Source organism: Aythya ferina (assembly GCF_964211825.1).
Source record: "Aythya ferina genome assembly, chromosome: 16".
Lineage (NCBI taxonomy): Eukaryota > Metazoa > Chordata > Aves > Anseriformes > Anatidae > Aythya > Aythya ferina.
The window spans coordinates 4,156,255-4,179,607 of NC_140315.1; the positions used below are offsets into that span (position 1 = coordinate 4,156,255).

A 23,353-nucleotide genomic window follows, 5' to 3' on the forward strand; every position below is an offset into this window, starting at 1 on the left:
CCTCTTACCTAGGACATACTGCAGTGGTATAAAAGGCATTTGCACATTGCTTTTGATGAATGTAGACTCTGAGTACAGTTTCTTCCCATGTCCAATAGCAAATAGTACCAGAACAGACATGGGTACCAGAACAGAATGTTGCTTGCTAGCGTTTTGTAAATGTCTTGTTTTTCTTTTAGACTTCAGTGTAGGGTCAAACCAGTACTTATTTTCTAAGCAGATGGCTGTCAATTTTATTTTTCAATTGATTCCTATATGGCAATAAAACTAAATCACAAAAATCAAGTTTTATATCCAAGGGTACAATAATAAATGGCATTCTGTATTTAATAATATACTCAGTATTACAAGCAGATAAAGTAGTAATAAATAGCTAATACTAATCTATTTTTCTATTAGACTAATATTTCTGTGAGCTGACTGCTGTTTCACAGACTTCTGATTTTTGCTAGCAGTACAGTGTTTATATATGAAAGAAAAATTAGTCTCATGATTAAGGTGCTGCACAGAAACACCAAGGACCTGAGTTGAAGTCCTATTATAGAATAATGCTCAGAACAACTGTCCCTTACTTTTTTTTTTTTTTTGTGTGTATACTTGAAAGGAACCCAAACATACTTGTGCCCTGGTTTCCCCATCTTATAAAAATGTATTATTAAAAAAAGGTTTTAAGGTACCAAAGTCGGTCTTTTTAAATGCATTTTTGTTTTTCAGTGATACTTCAATCCTTTCACAGTGGATTTTTTTTCCTTCTGAAAACAGGAAACTCATGAGAGAGGAGAGACGAAAAGATTTTTCCATGATTCAAAAGCTTTTGCTGATTTATTTTACTTATTTCTTTTGAAAATGTCATCATCAAAAATCTCCCTTTTTATTAAAAAAAGATTGATTTTTGTACTAGCTCTTGAGGTGAATTTGCTTCCTCTCACATCCCGAATCCTGTATCTTCAGAGGAGAAACTCTGTTAAATGGGAAACATCACAGAACTCAAATGCACTGTGTAAGCAGGGTCTCAGCTTGGTTTCCGTGTGTCTAGGAGGCTCCTCCAGGACTCAGCACGATGACCACTTCCTACTGCCCTAACAGATACTCTACTACAAACAGACAGGAGCAGACAGACATGAGACAGAGAAGCAAGCAATAGCCCTGCAAGGTAGTTTTGAGGCAAAAATCTAAAGAAGCATTCACCACTAAATTTTTGCTTTTCCACTTCATAGTTAAAGACCAACCTGTAAAGCCCCATCTGGCCTATTACAAAGGATGTTCTTCAATGAGAGGAAGGTGAGCAGCGCTGCGTGCTTGCCCTGCTGGACAGCAAGCTCTGAGAGCCTCCTGGCCAGCACGCCCACTTGGCTTTACCAACTATTGCAAAGGTTACTGGAAATGCTAACACCTTGAGCCCAAAGACACCTACCAACCTTGCACTGCAGCACAATGAAGCTGTGAGGTTAAACTAGAAGCAATAATTGCAACAGGTTTTCTGCTAGTGCTTCGTTCTTATTTTTATGACATATTTTCCACTAGTAAAAACTGCAGTGTTGAAGGGATCCTGTGTCTAATTTTTGCCCTTTCAAATAAAAGCTCTTTCCAGTCGGGTAGCCTGATGAGAACTTTAGAGCATGATTTGTTAAATCAGATCAGTGCAATGATTCTTGCAGTAATACTCACTTTGAAACAAATGAAAGAAGAAATACATTTAAAATAATTTTAAAAGTGAAAATAGCCTGGCATTATATTTTTCTTAAGCAAAATAGTGAAGTTTAAACAACAAATTCTGAGAAACATAACCAAAAAGAAGCACCGTCTTTTACATTAGAAATGCTCTGAACTGCTGTCTGTGTTTCATCATTTTTTCCATTAAATCAGACACTTCTTCTAAATCAAGCCCTTGGGGAGTAAGAGACAAAAGTGATGAGAATGCAATGTGTGAATATAAAAGTGGAGCATGTGTTTTATAACTAACTCCATTCAGAGATCAAGGGAAATGTCACCGTTTATAGCCATCAGTAAAGAATCAATGTAATTATGTTTGTAGTATCAATTCAGGTCATTATTCCAATATATACACCATAATGCTACAATTACAGTTTACATCTGCATAGAACAAATTCATGTATCTATTAACCTTATGTAAAAAGGAAACAAAAGCCTCTTTTTTCCCCTTCCCCCCCTACACGCCCTCATTATTTTGATCTTGAAGTGAGATGTAGTTCAGCATTTAACTATATCAGAAATTTTAAAAGTGCATCTGGATTTGTCTGAAACCTTTGAGACAACCTTTGATTCAGAGCACCAAATCTTTTTGTTTTTGAGATAATGGATACACTAAAAACCTCTGACCCAGGGGAAAGAGGAGTACTCCCAGACTTGGAGTAATTCCCACTCCAAAACGTTTAAAAGCACTGCACCAGGATGCTTTTTTCCTTGCTAAGTCAGCAACCACTGGCTCATGACTTTTTGGAAGGGTTGAATTTCATGGAAGTGATCCATCCTCTTTCAGTGCACTGTTCAAAAACCAGTTTATGCCACTCCTAACACCAAAACAAAATGCTTTGCAAAGCTGACTGCGTACAAGAAAACATTGAGACAACCCTCAATCCCCCTCCATGGCTAAAAGTATAGATATTCACGTTATAATATTTTTTGGGGCATCTTCAAGAATCCATCATAACGATGAAAGACTGAACACATCTTTTGAAGCTGCTGTTCAACCACAGACACTCGCAAATACTCGCATACAATTTAACAATAAATATGACTCTGTAGTCATCTTAGCAACTGTAAATGCTAGTGCCTCTACTTAAATAAATAAAAATCAAAAACAAAACAAACAGCAATCTGAGGTTCTATACCTAGTGGGAGCATCATCCACAGAAGACCATCCCACACAACTACTGCATGGATATACTGCTTTTAATAGTATTTCTCAATAGAAGGAAAAGAAGAATTGTCTGATTAATTCTTTAGCTTTCTGAGATGAGAGCATAGAAACCCTAGTTAATCACTTGTGGAACAACTATGCAGAGTGCATAGAATTTGGAAACCAACTTGAATTTAAATTAAAAATCCATTTTTCTTGTGAGCCCAGGTCCTCCTTCAGGAGCCCACCAACATCCATTAGGCTTGCAGAAAAATTACAAGCAGATAAGTGTTCTCGCAAACTCAGAAAACATTGCCAATCTATGAAAGACTTTACCAAAACTGAAGGGCATAGGAGCTCTACTTGTTCAGTCATCCAACTTTTCAGTATTCAGAGAACTTTCCAGCTGTTTAAGAATGAAGACACTTACCTAGAGGAAAAAAAATAAAAATAAAAAAGAACACATTAGGCAGAGCTAAAACTTCCAGAAAGCTTTGCCTTCTAAATGATGACATTGCATTGGACAGACTCATTATAGATTGCAATTACACAGTATAAATACGTGATGATATTAAGATTTAATTGATAATTAGATAGCAAGTATTAACATACTATTAATAGATTGTTTTTAGAATGGCTAACCAATTTCAAAAATCACAACAAAACTAGAAATTGTTGATAACTATCACAACTTTCAGCAGTGATTTGTTAATACTCCCAAATTAAGGTTTATCAACCCCTTGTTCACCAAGTTCAGACTTGTACAAATCCATATATAGGATATATGCTAGCTGATATCAAGATAAAACATTAAGGCATGAGGTTCCAATTCACAGGGACACCTAAGTCAGTTATTTGAAAATAACCATTCCATCTCTGGATGTCTTGTCCCAACAATGACATTCAGCATGCTCAGAAACAGTACCCAGTACAAAGACTTAGTGCAGTGACTGACATGTAGAAGAAAACAGAAGGAAAAATGGGGAAGAATTCTGAAAACGTATAAAACAGCATGAATTATTTGTAAAATCTGTTTATTTTCACTATCACCTAGAAAGAGCTTCCTTGTAACATCAGTAAGTGTGCATTTTTCATATGCCCAAAGAATTGTGTTCTTTTAATCTTATGATTAGGGCTTGCAGAAATGTGGGAGATGGGCTCAGTATTTGTGGCTTCCATTCTTTAATCTTCCTATTCAGGACAGAATTTAAGCACAGACTTAAGTCCCAGTGACATCAACTGGACTTAAGTAGATATGTACAGTTGAACATCTGCATAAATGCTACCCGGAAGGGAAGTTGAATGGGTTATATTGCTCTCATGCATTTCTCCTCCAAACAAGCTAATATTTCTAAGTTTAAAAAAAAATAATAAAAATCCAATACTATTTTTATCCTTCTAAGCCTTCGGGACAAATGCTTTACAGACCTTCTAGTCTTACAGAGTGCAATTTATAAAGATTAAAGATTAACATTTAGAGAAAAATGCCTTTCCCTAATACTGTAGAGATGCCATAAAAAGTAATACTTTTCATTATAATACCACTTTATGGTACATGAGAGCTTTAGTACCCCACAGGTCTTTTCCTTCTCAGTATCTAGAGGGGAAAGAATACAGATTGCAAGAAGTAGATGCTTCTTTCTTTCTTTTTCCAGCTCAGCAAATATATATCATTACTTCAGTCCCTTCAAGGTGAGCTTTGTTGTGAAGAGAGATAAGGCCCAAAGCAGAGGCAAGGTTTGAAGAAAATTAGTCATTGTATATGCATTTTTATCTGTTTTGACAATGTAGAATTTTAATGAAGGAATGCTACAAGGATTCTGCACTGAAACAAGCAGTTTAATTCTTTCTGTAATTCAGAAAGCAAGTTTAAGTAATGACTTTATAATTTTTAATTATCATGGAAGAATCCTTTTTTCTGTTTTTTCTTTACTGCTTCAAAAATTTAATTTTCATTTTCAACTCAGGCAATAATATTTTTCATCATTTTGCAAATAAAAAAACACATTACAATGAACGAATTAGAAATGGGCACATGCACAGAATGGTATCATCTAGAAAATACTTGTTTAAGATTTGCACTCAAGCAACTTTTAAAATCTTGCAATGCTTGTTACAAGTATCTCAGCCTTTATTCTCTTAACAGCTTTCCATCCAGTATCAGTGACCCTGGCAGATCAATCTCCATGCTCGCTCTTTTTCATGCTGCATTACAAGGGATTCACGACCACTGTATCCACTCAGTGAAAACACAAAAAAACTGGGAATTCAGATGGATGACCAGGCACAGGTAAAGCATCAAATGAATCACTCAGTGAGTTTAGGGCAGAATTAGTGGGATAAATATTTACAAAAGCCTGTTCTCATTTGGGATATAATAGCTGTTTGGTGCCCAGTACAATCTACCCTGATGCTGAAGTCAGCTGGAGTAGTTTGGATTTACTTTCAGGCACTGGCTTCAAAATTCTGTTCTACATCTACACTCGTAATAAATCCTGTTAATTTTGGCAATTTGTTTGTACCCATTTGAGTGGATCTCCAAGAGAAAATTTGCAATATACATCTCTTCATCTCTGCCCATGAAGAAGTAAGAGTTTAGTACAAACATTCAAAAATCTCAGACCTAATTATCTGCAATATGTACCCTTATTTTTATGTAATTTTGGCAATTGCCATCAAAACGCCACAGCCATAAAAAATAGATTTGCCTCCTATATGTATGATCTATTACCACCACAGCTCATGTTATTTCCTCAGAAGAAAATGAAAAGCTCCATTTGAAACTCACTTAGCAGCTGGTTATTCTACATTTCATACAGAAATCAACTCCTGTAAAGGTGAAAATGAATAATGACACATTTGTGAAGAAGCCACAAAAATTCAAATGCAAGATTTATCCAGAGCTTTGATACTCCAATCCTCTTAGAGAGTTTATAAAATAATGCTCTGTGCATACTGGAAAAAAAAAAAAAAAAAACATTCCACCCACTACCCTGTACAAAACCAAAGGAAATTTGACTTATAAAAGAGAAATATATTAAACAGAAACTAGCAGGCCTAGCAGGCCTGTAATTCATTAGGAACAGCCCTTAGGTCCCTAAGGAACAGTCTTACAAACTATACAGAGCTATGAAATGTGTAGATAACTATGAAATGTGTACATAAAGGAAGCAGGGACTGGAACCGGCTGAAAATTTTCAAAACCAGACAAGGACTCCCTCCTCTCCCATTTCATTTTGGTGCTTTTTGGTGCTGTGTTTGGCTCCTTCCCAGAAGTTTGCTCTCTGCCCGTCTCCCTGTCAGGCCAAGCCCCAGCCCTGCAGTGCCATAAGGCCATGGCCTCCTCCTGCCCAGTGTGGCCCACATGCACCCAGCTCACCCCACGCTGCAGGGAGGGCTGCAGCTGCCCTTCCTGTCTCCATAACCCCTCTAACCCAGCACCTGAGCACCCTTGTAGAGGAAGGACGTGCTCCAGCGCTGCTGTGCTGGTGCCAATACCACAGACAGCCATGAGGAGTCCTGTCTGAGTTCACAACAGGGTGGAAAGCAGACACCAGCGGACTTGGCCTTTTCTTCTCTCAGTGGACTTTTGATTGTTTACTGAAGGATGACCAACATGGTCTTCACTGATTTAGCTCCCTGCTAAAATAACTAAGGCTGTCAGAAGTGAGACAAGACACCAAAGTAACAGTGAAAGTGCAACAACGCCAAAAACAAGAGCAAGCTGTTCTGTTTTCTAGAAAATTCTGTTCTTGATGAGTATTTTGCTCATCTCTGCTGTTTATAGAAAGGACTTCTTGCATTTGCTCCTTCAACAGAGCTCAACCACATACTCAAGTGGCAACAAATATCCTCGTCCGGCAGAGAAACTGCTATGCACAAAGTTGTATTGAGACAAACCCCAGCAGGAAAAGAAGCTGTGTGTAACACAGCAGGCTCGGTCTGAAACATGGGTGATAAATATCTGAGCGGAATTTACAGTCCAACAGCAATACAAATGGTGCTGAACACCTCTCTGAAATGCACCCAGCTTGATACAGGCTCGTCAGGCTGCAAACTTGCATAAGGATTGGTGTGCAGCATCCAAGATTACCCACGAGATGAGAGGAGCGCTCAGCTGCTTGGGGTGGATTGCTAAAGCATTAAGGCAAAGTTTAACAGGCAGGAATGGGGATGCTTTTGCAGTCAGAGCACACAGCAAATCAGCTGCATGCGAAAGACAAAATCCCCTAGCAAAGGCTTATATTACTCCTTTATGTATATACAATATGGAAAATACTAGTTGCATTTTAAATTTTTAATGCATTCCATGTTTACAGAATATCTTATTTTTGCTAAAAGGGAGTTTCTATGCAGTGCTGCTGTCTGCACACCTTAAAACATACAATCTTTTTTTAACAACTGCAATGAATTGGATAATAGATGTGAACAAAGTCAGACTGTTTCTAGCTGCTGGGATAAAATAGGTCAGGAGAGCAGAGTACTAGGAGAATAACTCCCACTGATTGGTGTAATGACTAAAACCACTGTTTGCACTTCATATTTTTCAAGCTGTCCCTTCTATTATATCACACAGCCCAGACAAGAAGTACAGAACAGCGTGCAATACAGCCACAAAGGTGTTCTAGCATCTGAAATAGGTGATAAAAGGATAGGGAAAAAGCAAAACTTTCATGCATCTCATTCTCAGCCAAAAAAAAAAAAAAAAAGGGAATCACCTTCTAAAATGAAATGAATCGATGGGGACAAAGATGTGGTAGAGGTCAAGAGGAATGATCCATATTAACTGCTCCCCATGTCTGAAAGGCTGTGGAGCACAATTCAAATAATGAGGACATACAGAGATGTATGGATTATATTGAAAAATATGATCCTGCCAGGAAACAAAGTACAAACTAACCCATTCTGTGAAGCTTCAGTGACAAAGGGAAGACATCTTAAACCAGTTTTGTTCTAACTCCCTAAATTAATGTTTTGTCATTGTAAAGACTTAACAACCATCAAGAAATGAGTACTTGGGATTTGTGTGTGTCCTGGAAGATCTTCACTCCCCAAAGGACAGCTGTTTGCATGTACCAAGGCAGGACAAAATCTAAAACAGGGGCCCCTTTCATCTCCTGAGGTAGATAATAAATGAGCTCAGCTGCATTTCACTACTTCATGGAAATGGGTATTTTACACGCAACGCCTGCTTAATCTATCCCTGCATCAGCTAAAGACTTCTGGTCAGAAATGGGTCACACTGACTACAATTAGCAAGTAGGAAAATAAACGGGGGTAGGAGTGAAAAGCTGCAGTACCACTGGGGTACCAGTGCCATGCACCGTGCAACTATTTGACCTGTACAAGACCACGATTTGCTAGCTCAACTACATGAAATATTTCTTTTTTGCCTAAAGAAATATTAATTTTCAATGTCCCATTTAAAAAGAAAGCAACAAGGGGGCAAAAATCCATCTGTCATTCACAAAAAACACAGCAGATTTTAGCACTATGCTTTGGAAGACATCCTCGTGACAAACTCGCACACAGAGCAGATCCCTGTCTAATAGCAATAGTGGCTCCAATAGATACCCAAGAGATAAATGCTACAAAACTGAGCCAAATTATAATAGGACTTTGTATAACAGGGAAAAATAACAAACCATTGCTGTAACCTTGCCCTGAGGCATTTCACAGGGAGATGGAAAAAAAGTCTGGATTCAGGCATTTCAGTTTTTCCTTAAGAGAAAAGAGAAGCAGCACATTTCCTTGGTCCTTCCAAAACCAGCAGCATCAGGCAGCATTAATCAGACTGCGGCAAACTAAATGACAAATCTCCTTCATGAAGGACAGGCTCATTGGGCAGCCTTCAGCCTCCATGCAGGACACCCCGCGCTTATGACGGGGACCATTCACTTTGCACAGAAAGTGCGAGCGGCATGTTGGCAACTCACAGTGAGGGGCAGGTGAAGACGAACCGAGCCATTCATTAGTTCGTTCACCACACATCGGCTTCTTGCTCGTGCTAGCTGAAAGAAGTAGTGTGCAGTATTGCAGGAGCCTCATTAGTAAATGAGAGAGGCAGATAAAGAGTGGAGAGAAAGCAGTCTCTCCCTTAGGCCAGCCAGCGACCAACACTTGGTTTTGGAGTAACTTAGAGCGGTCTGGCAGCTGCAGAAATTGGTTCCCTAAAGACCGTTGTGAGGACTTCGAATTATCCTTGACACCATCCCTGTGGTGTCTTGCCCTTAAATCACAGCCATACTTTGCAACGCATCCAGGAATGCCCTGTGCCTGAGGCATGACAAAATGGATGGCACTCAGCTATTTGTGTCAGCTTGCAGAGGCTATATAGCCAATTTCCTAATGTGAAAGGAAACTGTAGCCACCCAGGTGGCTGAAGAGACCAGGCAGAGTTTCCAGCACTGGGTCTGGAAAGAATTAGCTGCTGTTATGATAGAAAACCTTGTAGGACATAAACAATGATGCAGATGAATTTCTTAATAAAAAAGTAAAGTAGTTGTTTCTCCTAAAAGAAGAGTGAAAACCTGTTCCTACCCAAGTATGAAACACTCTGTTACTAAGCTCGGCTGGCTAATTCCCAGTTGGTATTTGGGCTTTGTTCAATATTACTCCCCAAATCACCTTGACAGTTGAGTAATCAACCATGAGAATAGTTTTACTCTTTGTACTGCTTAAGCAAAGCACAGTGTTTATCTTTCTTTATTTTAATTGATAGAAGGGAACTTATCTCTATGGATAAAGATCATCCTGTCTAGACAACCATCATAAAGTCTCTGCTATACACCACTTTATTACATGCACAGATGCATAAAAGCCTGCGAGAATATTACACAGGTACAACACTACAATACTTGGTTCACATCTATCAGAGATTAATGCCAAGCAAGGTTCCATGATGCAGCTTTGTGCTCAAAGCAATAAATGTCTGTGTTGTCTGGGATTACAGCAACCTCATCTAGTTTTACAAGCACCCACTGGGACCTTTTGAACCTTGAGTCCTAGAGCACAAATACTTTTAATACGAGGCGTATACACAGTGATGTGATCAGGGTTCCTCTTGATCAAACGGGAATCAAATAGAAGCATGGCATCCAAGAACCAAGTTGAGCAATTAAATGTTTGCATTAACAATCAAGCCACAGGGCATACAACAGTGCTGGGAGTAGGCAGGACACTGGCTTTTGTCTCATTTGCCGAGACTTAAAAATGCAGATCAGATTGTGCATCCAAAACTTCAAGCCATTAACAGCTGTCAAGTAAAAAGGCTTGGAAAGGATATGCCAAACTCATTTTGAAAGTGTATCAGTATTCAGAGAAGTCGGAATTGTATTTGGTGACCACTGCATATAAATTCACCTGCAGGCATTTGTGATCATTATCAACACTACAATTCAAAAGTGTGCCCAAATGGACCCAAGTGCACACCAGTTAAACCAACAGCAAGAAAGAAAAGAGAAAATGGAAAGCGTGGAAGTTATTTGTCATGAAATTCCCCTCCTCAAAATATCCTTAGAATTAAACCAACCCATCCTATCCCGTTTTTTGGTGTGGAGGGGAAGGATAGAATTTTAAACTGTATTGCTGAGATCTGCATCCCCCTGAGTCCACAGGTGCTCACTTCACTGCTGAAGAATAAAACTCTCGCCAAAAGTTATCACATTAAAAATGAAGCATGCCAGTTTATCCTCTGTAGTTGAACTGCTCTTTGGAAGACAGCTATAACTGCAAAGAGCTAATCTGTGAAAAAACATTTGCAAACACAACAGTATTAGCATTGATATCTGCTATTATTTCTTAAAAATAGGGCTTCCTACTGCAGAGATTGCCCCAACAGAAGCTCAAAAAAACCTTCCTGTTTTGAAGATGAAGAACCCAAAATGCTGTAATACCTCATAATGCAGCACGATTCTCCTCAAGAGTTATTTTATGTATAAACAAGCTATGATGCAACAGGCATAAAAAAGGACAATATAAACCAGAAATATTATATACTAATCTATCTCATTGTCTCAAATAGCGCTGTTAGGGGCACTTAACACAATATCATAATTCAAGATTATTTTAATTGTGTTTCATGCTATTTCAGGGCACACTAATTAAGGAAAGGGATAAAGAAGAAGGTCAGTACTGCCCTACACCCCACAGCTGAGATGCAGACCCAAACTCGTCACTCTCTGTTTTAAATCTCCTGTGACACCTCTAACTCAAGGGCCGTCAACTCCCAGTATCTTGGCCAAATCCCAACTGGATAATTAGATTGTGCCTAAAGTGCTTATTTATTTCTGGCGCTTTAATTGGATAAACATATACGTTTTCTTTTCTGGGTAATCATGAATATTGCTGAGCACTTGTCAGTAACTTCAGCCAGTTTACTCCGCAGTTGACTCATGCTGCTCTGGGTCAAACCAATTCCATTATGTCGTAGCTCTACAATGGCTAACTGTAGACTGATTTCTATCAGCAGCAACAGCACAACTCAAAAGAATAAAGGATTCCATCCTACTTCAAAATGAGATCATAAAGCACTTACAAATCAAATTTTCTCCCTCAATGCTTATTAATGATTTTGAAACTGCTCTATCCTCGAGCCTAGAAGCAAATTAATTCGTAGTGTACCACTTGCAAATTTCCTGCAAAATCCCATTATAACATAGCCTTCAGTTTTACAAAAGAGAATGTAAATTATCAAATCTTTTTTTTCCCCAGATATAACTATCATACTCAAGAACAATGTTTATTTCATCTCCAACAATCAGCTAAAAGACTATTAATAACCATTCATATTTTCATATGGACAAAAAGTCAACTTACATAGGCAGAAGTGTATTCACACCATTTCACTGGGTGCGAAGTTTAGAGGCAGAGACACGAACCCAAGCTTCCACTCAGCTGATGCAGCCTCCAAAAGATGAGTCAGTTCTCTGGAAACTTTGTAGACTATCTAAAGAACTTAGGTTCCCAACAGACACCAAAATTAGATGCCTGTTTTGAGACAGTGTCAGTATCTCATGTTTTCTACTGGATTAATTGTAAAATGTGTCTAAAGCTACTAGATACTGTAGAAAAAAAAAATCATTCTCCACTGCTAAATTCTACAGGTTCAGATTTTTTAATATAATCAGACAACTAAAACACTAGTTTCTGCATAAATATTTTCATAACTTTGACAATTACTTGAAAGTAGGAAATAAAACGCTCATCTTGACTGTAGACTTATTTTCTTATTCATAACCCATTCTTTTATTAAATATCTTAGGAAATCAAAAATTGATCCTTTGTGCAGCCACAGTTTCATACTCACAATTAAACAGCAGATTCTGACGTACAGTAAGCACATCAGGCAGGCAATTAATTGCCTTTATAGCATAGAGTACTCAGTTATAAATGTCTGTACCAAGAAAACTGAAGATACCATTTCTACTGAGCATTACTAAACCTATTAGAAATACAACAGAGCAGAGCATTTTCACTGTCCCTCCTTACCCCCAAATATCCTGCTGAGAATATATTTAGCCTGCAGTGGATAAAAAACATAAATGTTGAATCATCATCACATTCTGGATGATCTTCTTTTAACCTAATCAGCCTAAACTGGGAAGAATGCTGCTGAGAAGTGTGTATTAATGTAGCAGAGGCATCATCATGCGTATCAGGTCCAGCAGATAAAAGGGCTCCAAGGCACATCATTCTACAGGAAATGAAGCATCAGTGATGAACATCGGTTTCTCATTTTAAATATTAAAACAGGCCATGGGACTTTGCCCTTTCAAACTGGTACTGAAGAGACAATTTGAAAGGTTAATTAAATGACTGACATGTAAGGGGGACGTTGCACCGTATCTGTAGAATGAGGTCTGCCTGCAGAAAGACTGTGCTTTAAGTTTGAAAGCAGTGTAGAGGGCAGGACCAAAGGCCACATCAACTTAAAGACATTCAGAAAAGTTGAGGCAAATCAACTAATAGTGTAAAGTCAAGGCACAGAAGTTGCAGTACATTAAACCCCAGTGTGAATGCTCCCACTTGAGAGCACAGCCTCCTGGGTTTTAGCTTTAAGGCTGCTTTTCTCCTGAGTGTCAATATCCACACGCTATTTTAGAGTTTATATTTTAACTTATGCTTCATACTCACCACAGAAATGCTTCAACTTTCTGGAACTTCCTAAAGCAAACAAGGCTAGTGGATTAACAGCAATGCATCTCACAACTGTTGCTTTTGTTTACTACAGATCTGATCTCCACATGTAAGAATATTTGGCTGCAAAGCTACTGCTTCATGTGTAGCTCTCAGCTGCTCACAGTCTTCAAAAGCACTAGTTTAAGAAATTAAATAAAAAATAGCAGGACTCATGTTTTACCTGCTTTGGATACAAGAGTGGTGGACAGCAGGATATTTGGAGTCATGAACTCTGAATGGCTTCCTTTGTATTTGCACCTTTGTCTCCATAAAATTCAAAAGTAGCCATGCCAGTGACTTAAAAGGTACCAGCATGTTACCCTTGTGGCACTTGACTTTAAACATTTCCCTCCAGCAGTATGAGAAAAAGCACATGCAGTGCAGATTTCCTGCTTCCGTGACAATTTGTAGAACTGTAGATTAATATAACAACAACAAATACAAATAACCAAACAAAAAAAATGCTCTTGATATTTAGAAATTAAATTTTGCACAGAATGTGAGTGCATGCGTATACAAAGCTTTTCTTAACCTCAATATATATATATATATATATATATATATATATATATATATATATATATTATTGACTGAAATTTAAAAACCCAGATGAACTTTTCTTGGATTCCTGGCTCATGCTTTTATATCTCTTCTCAACAAAACTATCCAATTGTGTACGAGTCATTCTAGCATCTCTCAGAAGATAATTTATCCCCCCCCTTCCTTTTTTTTTTTTTTTTCTTCTCTCTAATTCTACACCCTTCTTTTTAAAACAAACTGGTCAAGAAACTGAAATCCACAAGGAAAAGACTTGGCTTTATCTTACTCATTCAGGAGGGAGAAAGAAATCAAAGAAATCCACACATTTTTTACAAGCTTGGGTTCCTACCACGACATCTCGAAGCGCTCAATAATTCCTCAAAAGCTTTATAGGTAAGATATATAATCTGCTGCAGAGTCACCAAGACTTTTCTCTATTGTAACACAGGCTGCAGGAGAAGTTCTTTGGAAGCAGTAAACAAAAAATGCTCAAGGCATTAAAAAATAATATTTTGGAAAAGAAAACAAAAAGAATTAAATGTTGGAAACAATCATAATTATGTTTTAAAGAGAGGTTTTGATTGCTTAACCTAAGTCACCTAGGGCATAATGATTACTAAATTCATAACTCTTCCATCAGAGGATAAATGGAAAAGTCTTAATAATCTAAAAAAGATTGCAGAATCTTTCTCTGTTAGGAGTGAATCAATGATATTTATAGCCCCGGAGGTATTGAATTTCTTTTGTATCAAAGAACACCAATAATAATGTACAATTCCATTATGGAAGTGCATCTCAAGAAAGTGAGCACTGTCTAAGATTACGAAAAAGGAGAAAAGTTAAAACTCAGTATCTGCGATCCCAAGAAAACATGCCAATCTTCTCCCACCAGATGGAATGATCTAATCATCTCAGGTGTTTGTAGGTCACCACACAAAAATGGGATGAAAAATGGGGACTACTAACTATTAAGACGTTTTATGTAGTTTGACAGGAAAACTTTACAGCCTAACTCCATCAAAAAAAGTATCCTGATCAAATTAAGCTTACCTAAAAAAGGAATAATAAAAGAAATGAACAGAAAACAGCAGAGAGTTTGCACTGATTCTGAAACCCAAAGTAATTCAGAGATACAAGCATTCCCTTGAAGCAGAACAAGAAGGCGTGATCGTCCAAAGAGAAAAAAGTATCTGGCCTTTCGGTAAAACTTTTTTTTTTTTTTTTTTTTTTTGGCCTGCAAGACAGTATTTCTTTCTCTGGTTGCTCCCTGGCTTTTTTCTCTTGCCTATGAAGAGTCTCCTCAGGCATCATCCAGCAGTTACAGAGGGGACCTATGGGAGTCATTAAAGTAATTAGAACTGCTTGAATGTCAGAAGCAGATGATGCCATAGAGGACAACACATCCCTACCCTTGTGTTAATATGAGATGTTAATTTTGTGAAATCTTTTCTTTTGTGTTCTGCTTTGTACATTAACTATATAAAGCTGAGCCCAAGAGAAAAGATCTACAAAGATCTCTTCTGCAAGCAGGGTATCACAACGGGCTTGGTTACCATGACATTGTCATCCGAGCATTTGTAACTTTAAACTACTGAGCACCTTATTTTGAGAGACTTCTAAATATTATTTGTAAGGCAGTCCACACCACCTACTCAAATAATGTTTTTTTTTTTGTTTGTTTTTTTTTTTGTTTGTTTGTTTTTGGTTTTTTGTTTTTTGTTTTTTTTTTTTTTTTTCTTTCCTGCTCAGTTTCAATCACCTGTAGACTACCACTGGTACAAATGCCAATTTCTGACATTCTGGAAATCAAGTTCAGTGCCTGAGCCTGAGAGCATCCCAGGACCAGGGGCTCCCCTCCCTGAAAGAGCAGCACATGCTGCCGAGACCACCAGGGCTGCTAGCGAGCTTGGAGATGACCAGGACAAGAATTCTCAAGAGCTTTAATATAAAAGAGGAAATTTTGTATATAGATGAACAATAGGTATTTTAGCACAGTTAAGCAAAAAGTGCTGCTTGTAGTAGAAATAATTAAAAAAAAAACTGCAATCCAGATACAGACTGTGCTCTTGGCCCGGATTTTCTGGGTCAAAGGCTGAAGTGGGCATATGAATGGGAAAAACAGAACAGCTCAGTGCTTCATGAGTTATAAGGAATATTACTGGCCTTCTAGAATAATAACTCATTATTATGAAATTGTGAAAAGTCATTATATTCTAAAGGAAAAAAATCCTGGATATCAGAAAGAACTAACACTTAAAACCGTATGCAGTATGAATTCATTTTGTTTCTCTCTATTCTTAGACAAATAGCAGCTTCATGAGACCCGATTTATTGTCCATATGTATCAAAATAGGAATGTGCTCTTACGTTTCAAAGCATTAAATAAGATTTACTCCACAGTAACTTCATTCCGACTTACCGAAGCAGGATTTTCCATGCCCAGTACTTCTTTCACAATAGAAAATCTTTTCCAAGAAATGCAGAGTTTAGTGAAAAAGTTACTATTACTAGCATCTTCATACTTAATATTGACAGCATGGGCCATCAAGTGTAACTAGTCTGACTAGAACTGTCTGGAGAAAACAATGGATTACGTAAGTGGAATGAGTAAAATACAGCAGAAAAGATGCAAGTGCCATCCTCAGTAATCTTGAGGACTTTCAGGGTCCTGAGCTGTGCCACCATGGTCTCTGTGGCCATGGCTGCTCCCTGCCAGTGATGGGATGGAAGTCAATGGACATGAACTTAAATACATTAACGTAAGAATATCCCCCCCACCCCGGTGAGGGCAGCCAAACTTTGGAATGTGGAACCTCTCTCACCCAGAGAGGTTGTGGAGCCTTCATCCTCGCATATATTCAAAACCCAGTTGGACACAGCCCTGAGCAACCTGCACCCAGTGACCATCTTCAAGTACAGGTGTTGGACTCATCACCTCCATGAGTTCCAGCCTCGACTGCTCCATGGTTCTGTGACCTTGGGCACGTGTCCTCTTCAGCTCTATGAGTATTATTAGCACAACATTTAATAACTATATCCTTAGCTATGTATAGATTTTGATTTCAGTTTAATAGAATGATAAAACATCCTAGATTTTAATAGATCATCACAGTGACAGTGTGATCAATACAATCTCTGATTCATTACTTCTATCACTTTCTTCTGTTCTCACAAAATAAATTACGTCAGGATAAGATGGAAGCATTTATTTTTTATAATCTTTTTAACTGCTGTATTCAAAAAGTTATTTCACAACATCTATGTGAAAGAAAATGTATCTCATGTCACAAACAATATAGGGAAAACTCAAAAATAGCTTATAGAGTAATTTTCCTAAGGCTATATAAAGCTAGGATTAACTGACATCACATTCGTGAAAAAAACTAAAATAGTAACAATAGGAACCCAGGACACATTTCATGAAGAACTTCACTAGCTTTGGCCACTCCATTCAGCTGTCAGCAGCTTGTTCAAGAAAATTCAGGTCCTTACTTTTGAATGTATGTAGGTATTTTGTGTTCGCGCTGCATGTCAGGTGCTGCTCAGTACCTATTCACTACTTGTTTCACAGCCCCATAAAGTTCTACAAGATTAAATTCTACGCAAATGACTGTAAAATTATGCAGCTGGAAGTAGAAACAAGCTGTGTCCATCACTTAAATATGTGCAGTCATAGAGCACTCTGTGCAAACAGCATTTGGAGTAAAAGCATGATACTGCCAATGACATCCAAACACCTTGATCTTGTACCAGTTCCATTCAAAGCTGCACCTCCTCCAAATCCCAGTTCTGATAGCTGCACATTTTACCTATTACAGCAGGCTCCAAACAAGTTTGACTGCATCCAACTATTTTCTTACTAGCATTATTTTAAAGAGCTTATACAGTAATAAATGGACTACCCAATATGTGGTCGATCATGGCTCACATAGCCTCTGACAGCGGGGTTATCACATGCATTTGATAAGTTTTGCAGAAATATATAACTTCCACCTGAACTGTCACCAAAGAACAGCTTACAAGGGAATGAGGTCTTCCTGAGAAGCATATTATGAAGGCAGCCTTTATGATATACATTAATGGAGGTCAGAGGCAAGGCTAGTGTTCTCATTTATGAACGGAAAGCACTAGATCATTATGATGGCATGTGAATAGTGAAAATAAAGTCATTCCCCCTGGTTCAAAGAAGATTAGCACGTTTTGTCCTGCTAAGTTAAGTCCTCTTCACCATAAAATTACTGCCGAAGGGGGCAGTGAAGCAAAGGTCTGCAGGCAGTGTAGAACTAGATGCAGGTATCGCATCAGTTGCGGCAGGTGACTTTTTACCTAGGAGTCACTGGGAACAGATACCCCACTCAGAGTGGAAAATTGATTTAATGCGCATGGCCCTTCCTGATTGAGAAGACATGGTTCTTCAGATCAGAGAAAACAAACAACTCCAAAAGTAAACCAAAGCCTAAGTAACATGAAGCTTTACTTCCTGGCTTATATTTTATATGTCATTCACACATGCAGGGACTGCTCAAACTTCCTTTTGAACTTGTAGATACAAGCACTGACACCTGCCTTTGAGGTGGTGTTAACCACTGTTAAATGCATACTTGTTACTCAAATAATTCTTTTCTAAATTACTTTTATCTTAAAGTAGCAAGGAAATAGCCACACAGAATCAAACATGATTGCTTTCTATTGAGTGGCTGTCAGTTCCACCAGATCAGCACCAACCTTGGATCAAAGGCAGTCACACTTGGACACTTTTCCTTTAATAGCGGCATTCATGCCTGGGCAGAGCTGGAAATCTTTATCTTTGTTCTGATGCTATCTCAGTACTTGAATGAGTACTGCGTGTTGTACTTAATGTCTCTGGATTCCTACCTTCATTCATTTTTGAAAGAATAAGTTCACTGGCAGAAAAGTGCAAGCATCTCTGCAAGGAACAGCTACTCCCTTGCAATACAAGGCAAGTGCAATCTTGTTAGCATTAACGTTTGGGATGAAAAAACCCAAAGGTACACAACATTTACAAAGCATCTAGTAAAGTCACCACTCTCAATGAACTGACCACAGTGCTATTTCCAATCTCACCCTCGCTCAGAGATCAAATTTGAAATTGCTCAGCCATTAGAAGAATTGGGTTTTAAATTCCAAGCGAGTCTACCACCTACTGCAGTAGCTTAAAGTTGCATTATAGTGTGAGATTTAAGCATTATGGTGAAAGTAAACAGGTCAAAACCACTGCCTTAAGCTAAAGCAGTGCAGATAGCAGTGAGCAGCTGAGGGCTCATGCAGAAAAAGAAGAGAATTATTGCCTTAATTTAGAAGGGTCCCAAAACCAACAGAAGCACCTGCCAGTTCTCTGATCTCAGGCGTATCGGATGAGTGAATAGGAGAGTGTGCCAGTGTATTCCCTACAAACACATTATTAAATTTTATCTGCAGGTTTTAAAATTCAGAGGCTAGTAAGCTGGGTTTTCCTGGAAAAGAAAAACAAGAAAGGGAGGGAAAAAAAAGCCTGTCCCCTAGATGTTCTCCCTGGGCATTCAGTTTTGTGCTCCACGAGAGAACGCCCACTATTCTCCCTCAGCAACCATTCATGCCAACATTTAAGTGTCTATGATCAAAGTTTCTCTTGGCTTTCAGTGGGGATTTGGAAGCGCAACCTTTAAATCTAAAACTGTGTTAAAGAAAAAAAAAAAAAAAAAAATCCCAAACTGTCGTATTTTTAAGACCTGCAGCAACTCCAAAGACTTGCCTAAAACGAACACCAAATTCTACATCTTCAGGCTTTAGCTTATTAAATAGGGAAAATGTAAAATGCATGACCTGGATGAAAGAATCATTCTTTTCTGCTGTGTTTCCAAGTTTTTGAAGTTGGGGACTTTGTTCTTAGCAGAACTACTTTGGTAACAACTCTGTCCCCAGTGGATGAAAAGCTGCGTAATGAAACTATCCGACCTAGTTTGGTTCCACCGTCCAGCTCTGTTCTAGATAGATTCCTGATTAAACTCACAGTTATTCCTTACTTCTTTTGATGGTTGAGACAGTCAAGTTAGCTATTAGATACTTAGCAAAATTGGTAGGAATATCTTTCAACTCTTGTGCTAACTCAGACTAGTAGATGTATCAAGGACTGTAGTTTCTAGCATTACCCAAACCAATTAACCTTTGACAGAATTATGCACTACAGAGAACTAAAAATAATAAAACATTTTAAAAGTATTGTTTAATTCATACTAAGAGCCATTTCTCAGAGGTAATTATGAACTGATAGGCACTGAGTCACAGCACGTTACTGTGTTGTTCTGTGCTGCCTTCTATGCTTCACATTTGACTCCCCCAGCTACAAAAAGCTCTACTCATACCCTGGCACTTGTTTCTCCTAGGTTAGCTAATTCTTCTGCAGATAAAAAGCTGGGAAAGAAGCACACAGGCCATATAGAGATTCAACAACAAAAAGAAAACACCAAACTACTCTGTCTCTTACAGAATTGTTCATTTCTACACCAGATACGTACATGTTTTTATATGTATTTAAAACACTATGCATTTCTGAGTTAACAAAATATATGTATCTTTGCCCTTTCAGAAACTGGAAAAAAAGGAAGGAAGGTAGGTGGATAGGGAGGACACATTTAACACATACCATCCTCATTTTCTTAGTTTGGATATAAAGCCAAAGATAGCTAGACAACACAGCATTCACAGGATTTCTTACATAAGAAAGATACGTGTGGCAATGCCAGATAAAATGTCTTATATTAGCACTGGCATGACAATACTGCATTAATAAAAAGTGCATAACCTACTTAATAGTCAACTATTTAATAGTCAAAGGATGAAAAATATCACCCTTTAAAGTTTTCTCTTCCTAAAAACCTGAAGGCACATCCTTAGGAAATACCAAAATATATTAAGGCTGCTCAAGCAGGTTCAATAACTAGGTTAACAATTTACACATATCAGAAGGTACACATTTGGTATAGCTGATCACACACATCCTATAAAAGTTCATATGCATGCAGAAGGCTCACTGGAGCCTGGTGAACAAAGTGAGTATTTGAGCCAAGATTTCATTAAACAATCTACAGCTTATATGCTCTCAAATATCACCAGTAATGTCTGCACACAGTCTAAAACAGATTTGCCAAAAACATTACCTGATTTCCTCCCGTTAGGAGGTATATTGACTAGATCGTGGTGATATTTTAGTGTCTTATTCAAGCTCTATTAACTATGCCATTATTCTTTAACAAAGAAGGTTTCTGTCATGCTACAGCTCTGAGTGAAAATCAAAAGCACTGTCTGTATGTGTGAATTCACTATTGAATTGCAGAAAGTTGATTTAAATTTTAAGATTTGTCTCAAAATATCTCTTACGTGCACACAGCTACACACAGCACTAACTGAATCAGATGGACACAATGTCACCTGACTACCCAGCAAATAGACAGCAGTTTAAGGTGTGTATTTTCTTTCCAAATCTTATCACCAACAGATTATCTAGTTATAACTGTGCTCTGTTTGTTTCCTTGACGAGTATGAGCTATGAACTCAAAACTTCAATAAGCAACAGTCTATTTACCCTCCTATTCCCACCCCCCCCCAAAAAAAAAAAAAAAAAAAAAAAAAAAAAAAAAGGCTTCCAGCTGACCACCCAGCAGTATCTAATCTAATGGGAAAAGGTGAATCCTATATGACATGCATTTTTTGTTTGGGTAGATAGGAAGCCTGAGGGTGCCAGAAAGGCAGAACAAAATCCTTAACAAACCTATAAACTGAAAAAAGCAACATCTGCCCATGGAAAGATAGGAAAAGCAGGGTCTAATACAGAATGACACATCATAACAAGTGTTTATGTATATTGCCAAAACCATTGCCCTCTGAAACTTCTAAGTAAATTTCAGATTTCTTCTCTTAATCACTTCAGCATTCTGTTCTTGTTGAAACGTCTTGTCAAACAGCATTACAGTGACTTAAAAACTTTAAGTTCAGAGGAATGGTAGAGAAACTTAAACAACATCTATGAAACATGGCATTTCTCATCTTAATTTTAAAATAGATTCCACTTTCATGATTTGAGGCACCATGTTCTGTGCCCTCAGAATTTACACCACCTCCCAGGGCCAGAATAAGAAAGCATGTTGAATAATTCCTCTTATCACTTACTGCTGAAGTGTAAAGTAAATCTGCTGCTGTTCAATAAAATTCTTCCTTGAAATCACAAGTCTCTCAGTTACTCTTTCTGTCTCAGTGGCATTGAGTATTCCAGGTCATTGCACAGGTTAAGTGAACAACCTCACAAATGCAGAAATAACACAAACTGAGATTGTTCCAATTTCCCCACAGTAGCACTTTAAAAAAGAAAATAATCAGATCTACCATCTTCTCCCAGATCCTCACCCCCTTTCTTTTATTTATTTAAGGTTTTGGTACTTATGGACTCCTTAATATTATTGGCTCTCCCTGAAGCGTTCATTTTATGGTCGACTTTTCATACTGAGCATCCCTACTCTTTGCTTTCATTCCTTTTGCAAAATGCCTTCTCTCAGAGCTAGTCTGATGTAACCAGTTTTTGGTTACAACAGCTCTCTCTGATAATGGATTTGCTGAGTTCTGGCACTCAATATGAATTTGGGTTTGGTATCCTCAGTTTTTTTGTTTTTTTTTTTTTTTTTTTTGATTTTTGTTGGTTGTTCTTTTCTTTTTGTAGTTCATTAACCCTGCATAACTGCCAATTAAGAGATTTTCTCCTCAAGAAGGAACATTCCCTCTATGGAACCCATTTAATTACAGAAAAATGCATAGCTTAAATATAACAGCCTCTTCTCCTGTTAATTCAGCTGTGGTGAATTTTGCATGCTGTATTTTAGGCCCTAATTATGGCAAAGGAAGGCTGGAAAATACATTTTTCCATTTTTTTTTTTTCCTATTATTTAGAAGTACCTGCAATTTGGCTGCATCCTGAAGTTTTCACTCATTTGGGGATTGTGCCTACATGGATCAGAAAATACAATTTTGGGAACCAACAATTTATTCTGAGAGCATCTGTGGGTCCTGTGACTGTACTAGCTGAATCCTTACAAACACATCACATTTTTATCCTATAAACATTCATGTAGAAGGGAAGTTATCTTCCATTTACAGGAAGATCAGACTAGGCTAATTGTCCAGGATGACATGGGATGTATGTGAAGAGGTGCAGGACCTAAACTTAGCTCATCTGGTGGGAGGCAAACGCTGGTACCCTGTCTCCATACCCCCAAAGGGACATGATCCCATAGCGACTTTCCTTATTGACCTATTTCCCTTCCTTTTCCTTGAAGGAAATAAGCTGGAAAGAGGCAGGAAAAAAAAAAAAAAGAATATTCAGTCTTAAAAAGGATGAAAAAATATTACTAAGCTCTGGACAACTTTGCACCTTTGGCATAATTTGACCATATCTAAAGGCAGGAAGGTAGTTTTCTTAAAGCAGCTAGCTTGGCTCTACGAGAAGCTTCACAATACTAAAACCAAGCCACTGACTGTTCAGTTCCGTTTTCTGAGTCTGATTCTGTGCTGGTATAAATTGATAATGTTGCTCTGATGTAGTTCTTTCTACGTTTGCGTCTCTCTGTAGAGTGTTCTCAACAAAAGGCATGGCATTCATGATTTTCCCTACATGAAGAGTGAACATATAATTGATAACAGAAGATAAGCAGAGTAATTAAAACTCATATTTAGAGCTATGAACTCTGAAAAGAAATGTATGCACACCAGGAGTTATCAAAACACAAC

General features: G+C 38.0%; 1 protein-coding gene across 8 annotated transcripts in view; it reads right to left on the reverse strand.

The window, feature by feature from the left end:
* Positions 1-23,353, reverse strand: part of CDH4 (cadherin 4) — a 663,903-nt gene that overhangs the window by 325,861 nt on the left and 314,689 nt on the right. Inside the window, exon 1 of one of the 8 annotated variants that reach the window (XM_084537935.1) lies at positions 3,197-3,256. The exons of the other annotated variants lie outside the window; for them this stretch is intronic. Coding sequence (XP_084394061.1) covers positions 3,197-3,212 — 16 coding nt within the window. The 5' untranslated portion in view covers positions 3,213-3,256. Of the gene's footprint in view, positions 1-3,196; positions 3,257-23,353 lie in introns of those variants that run through there. 8 annotated transcript variants of the gene reach the window in all.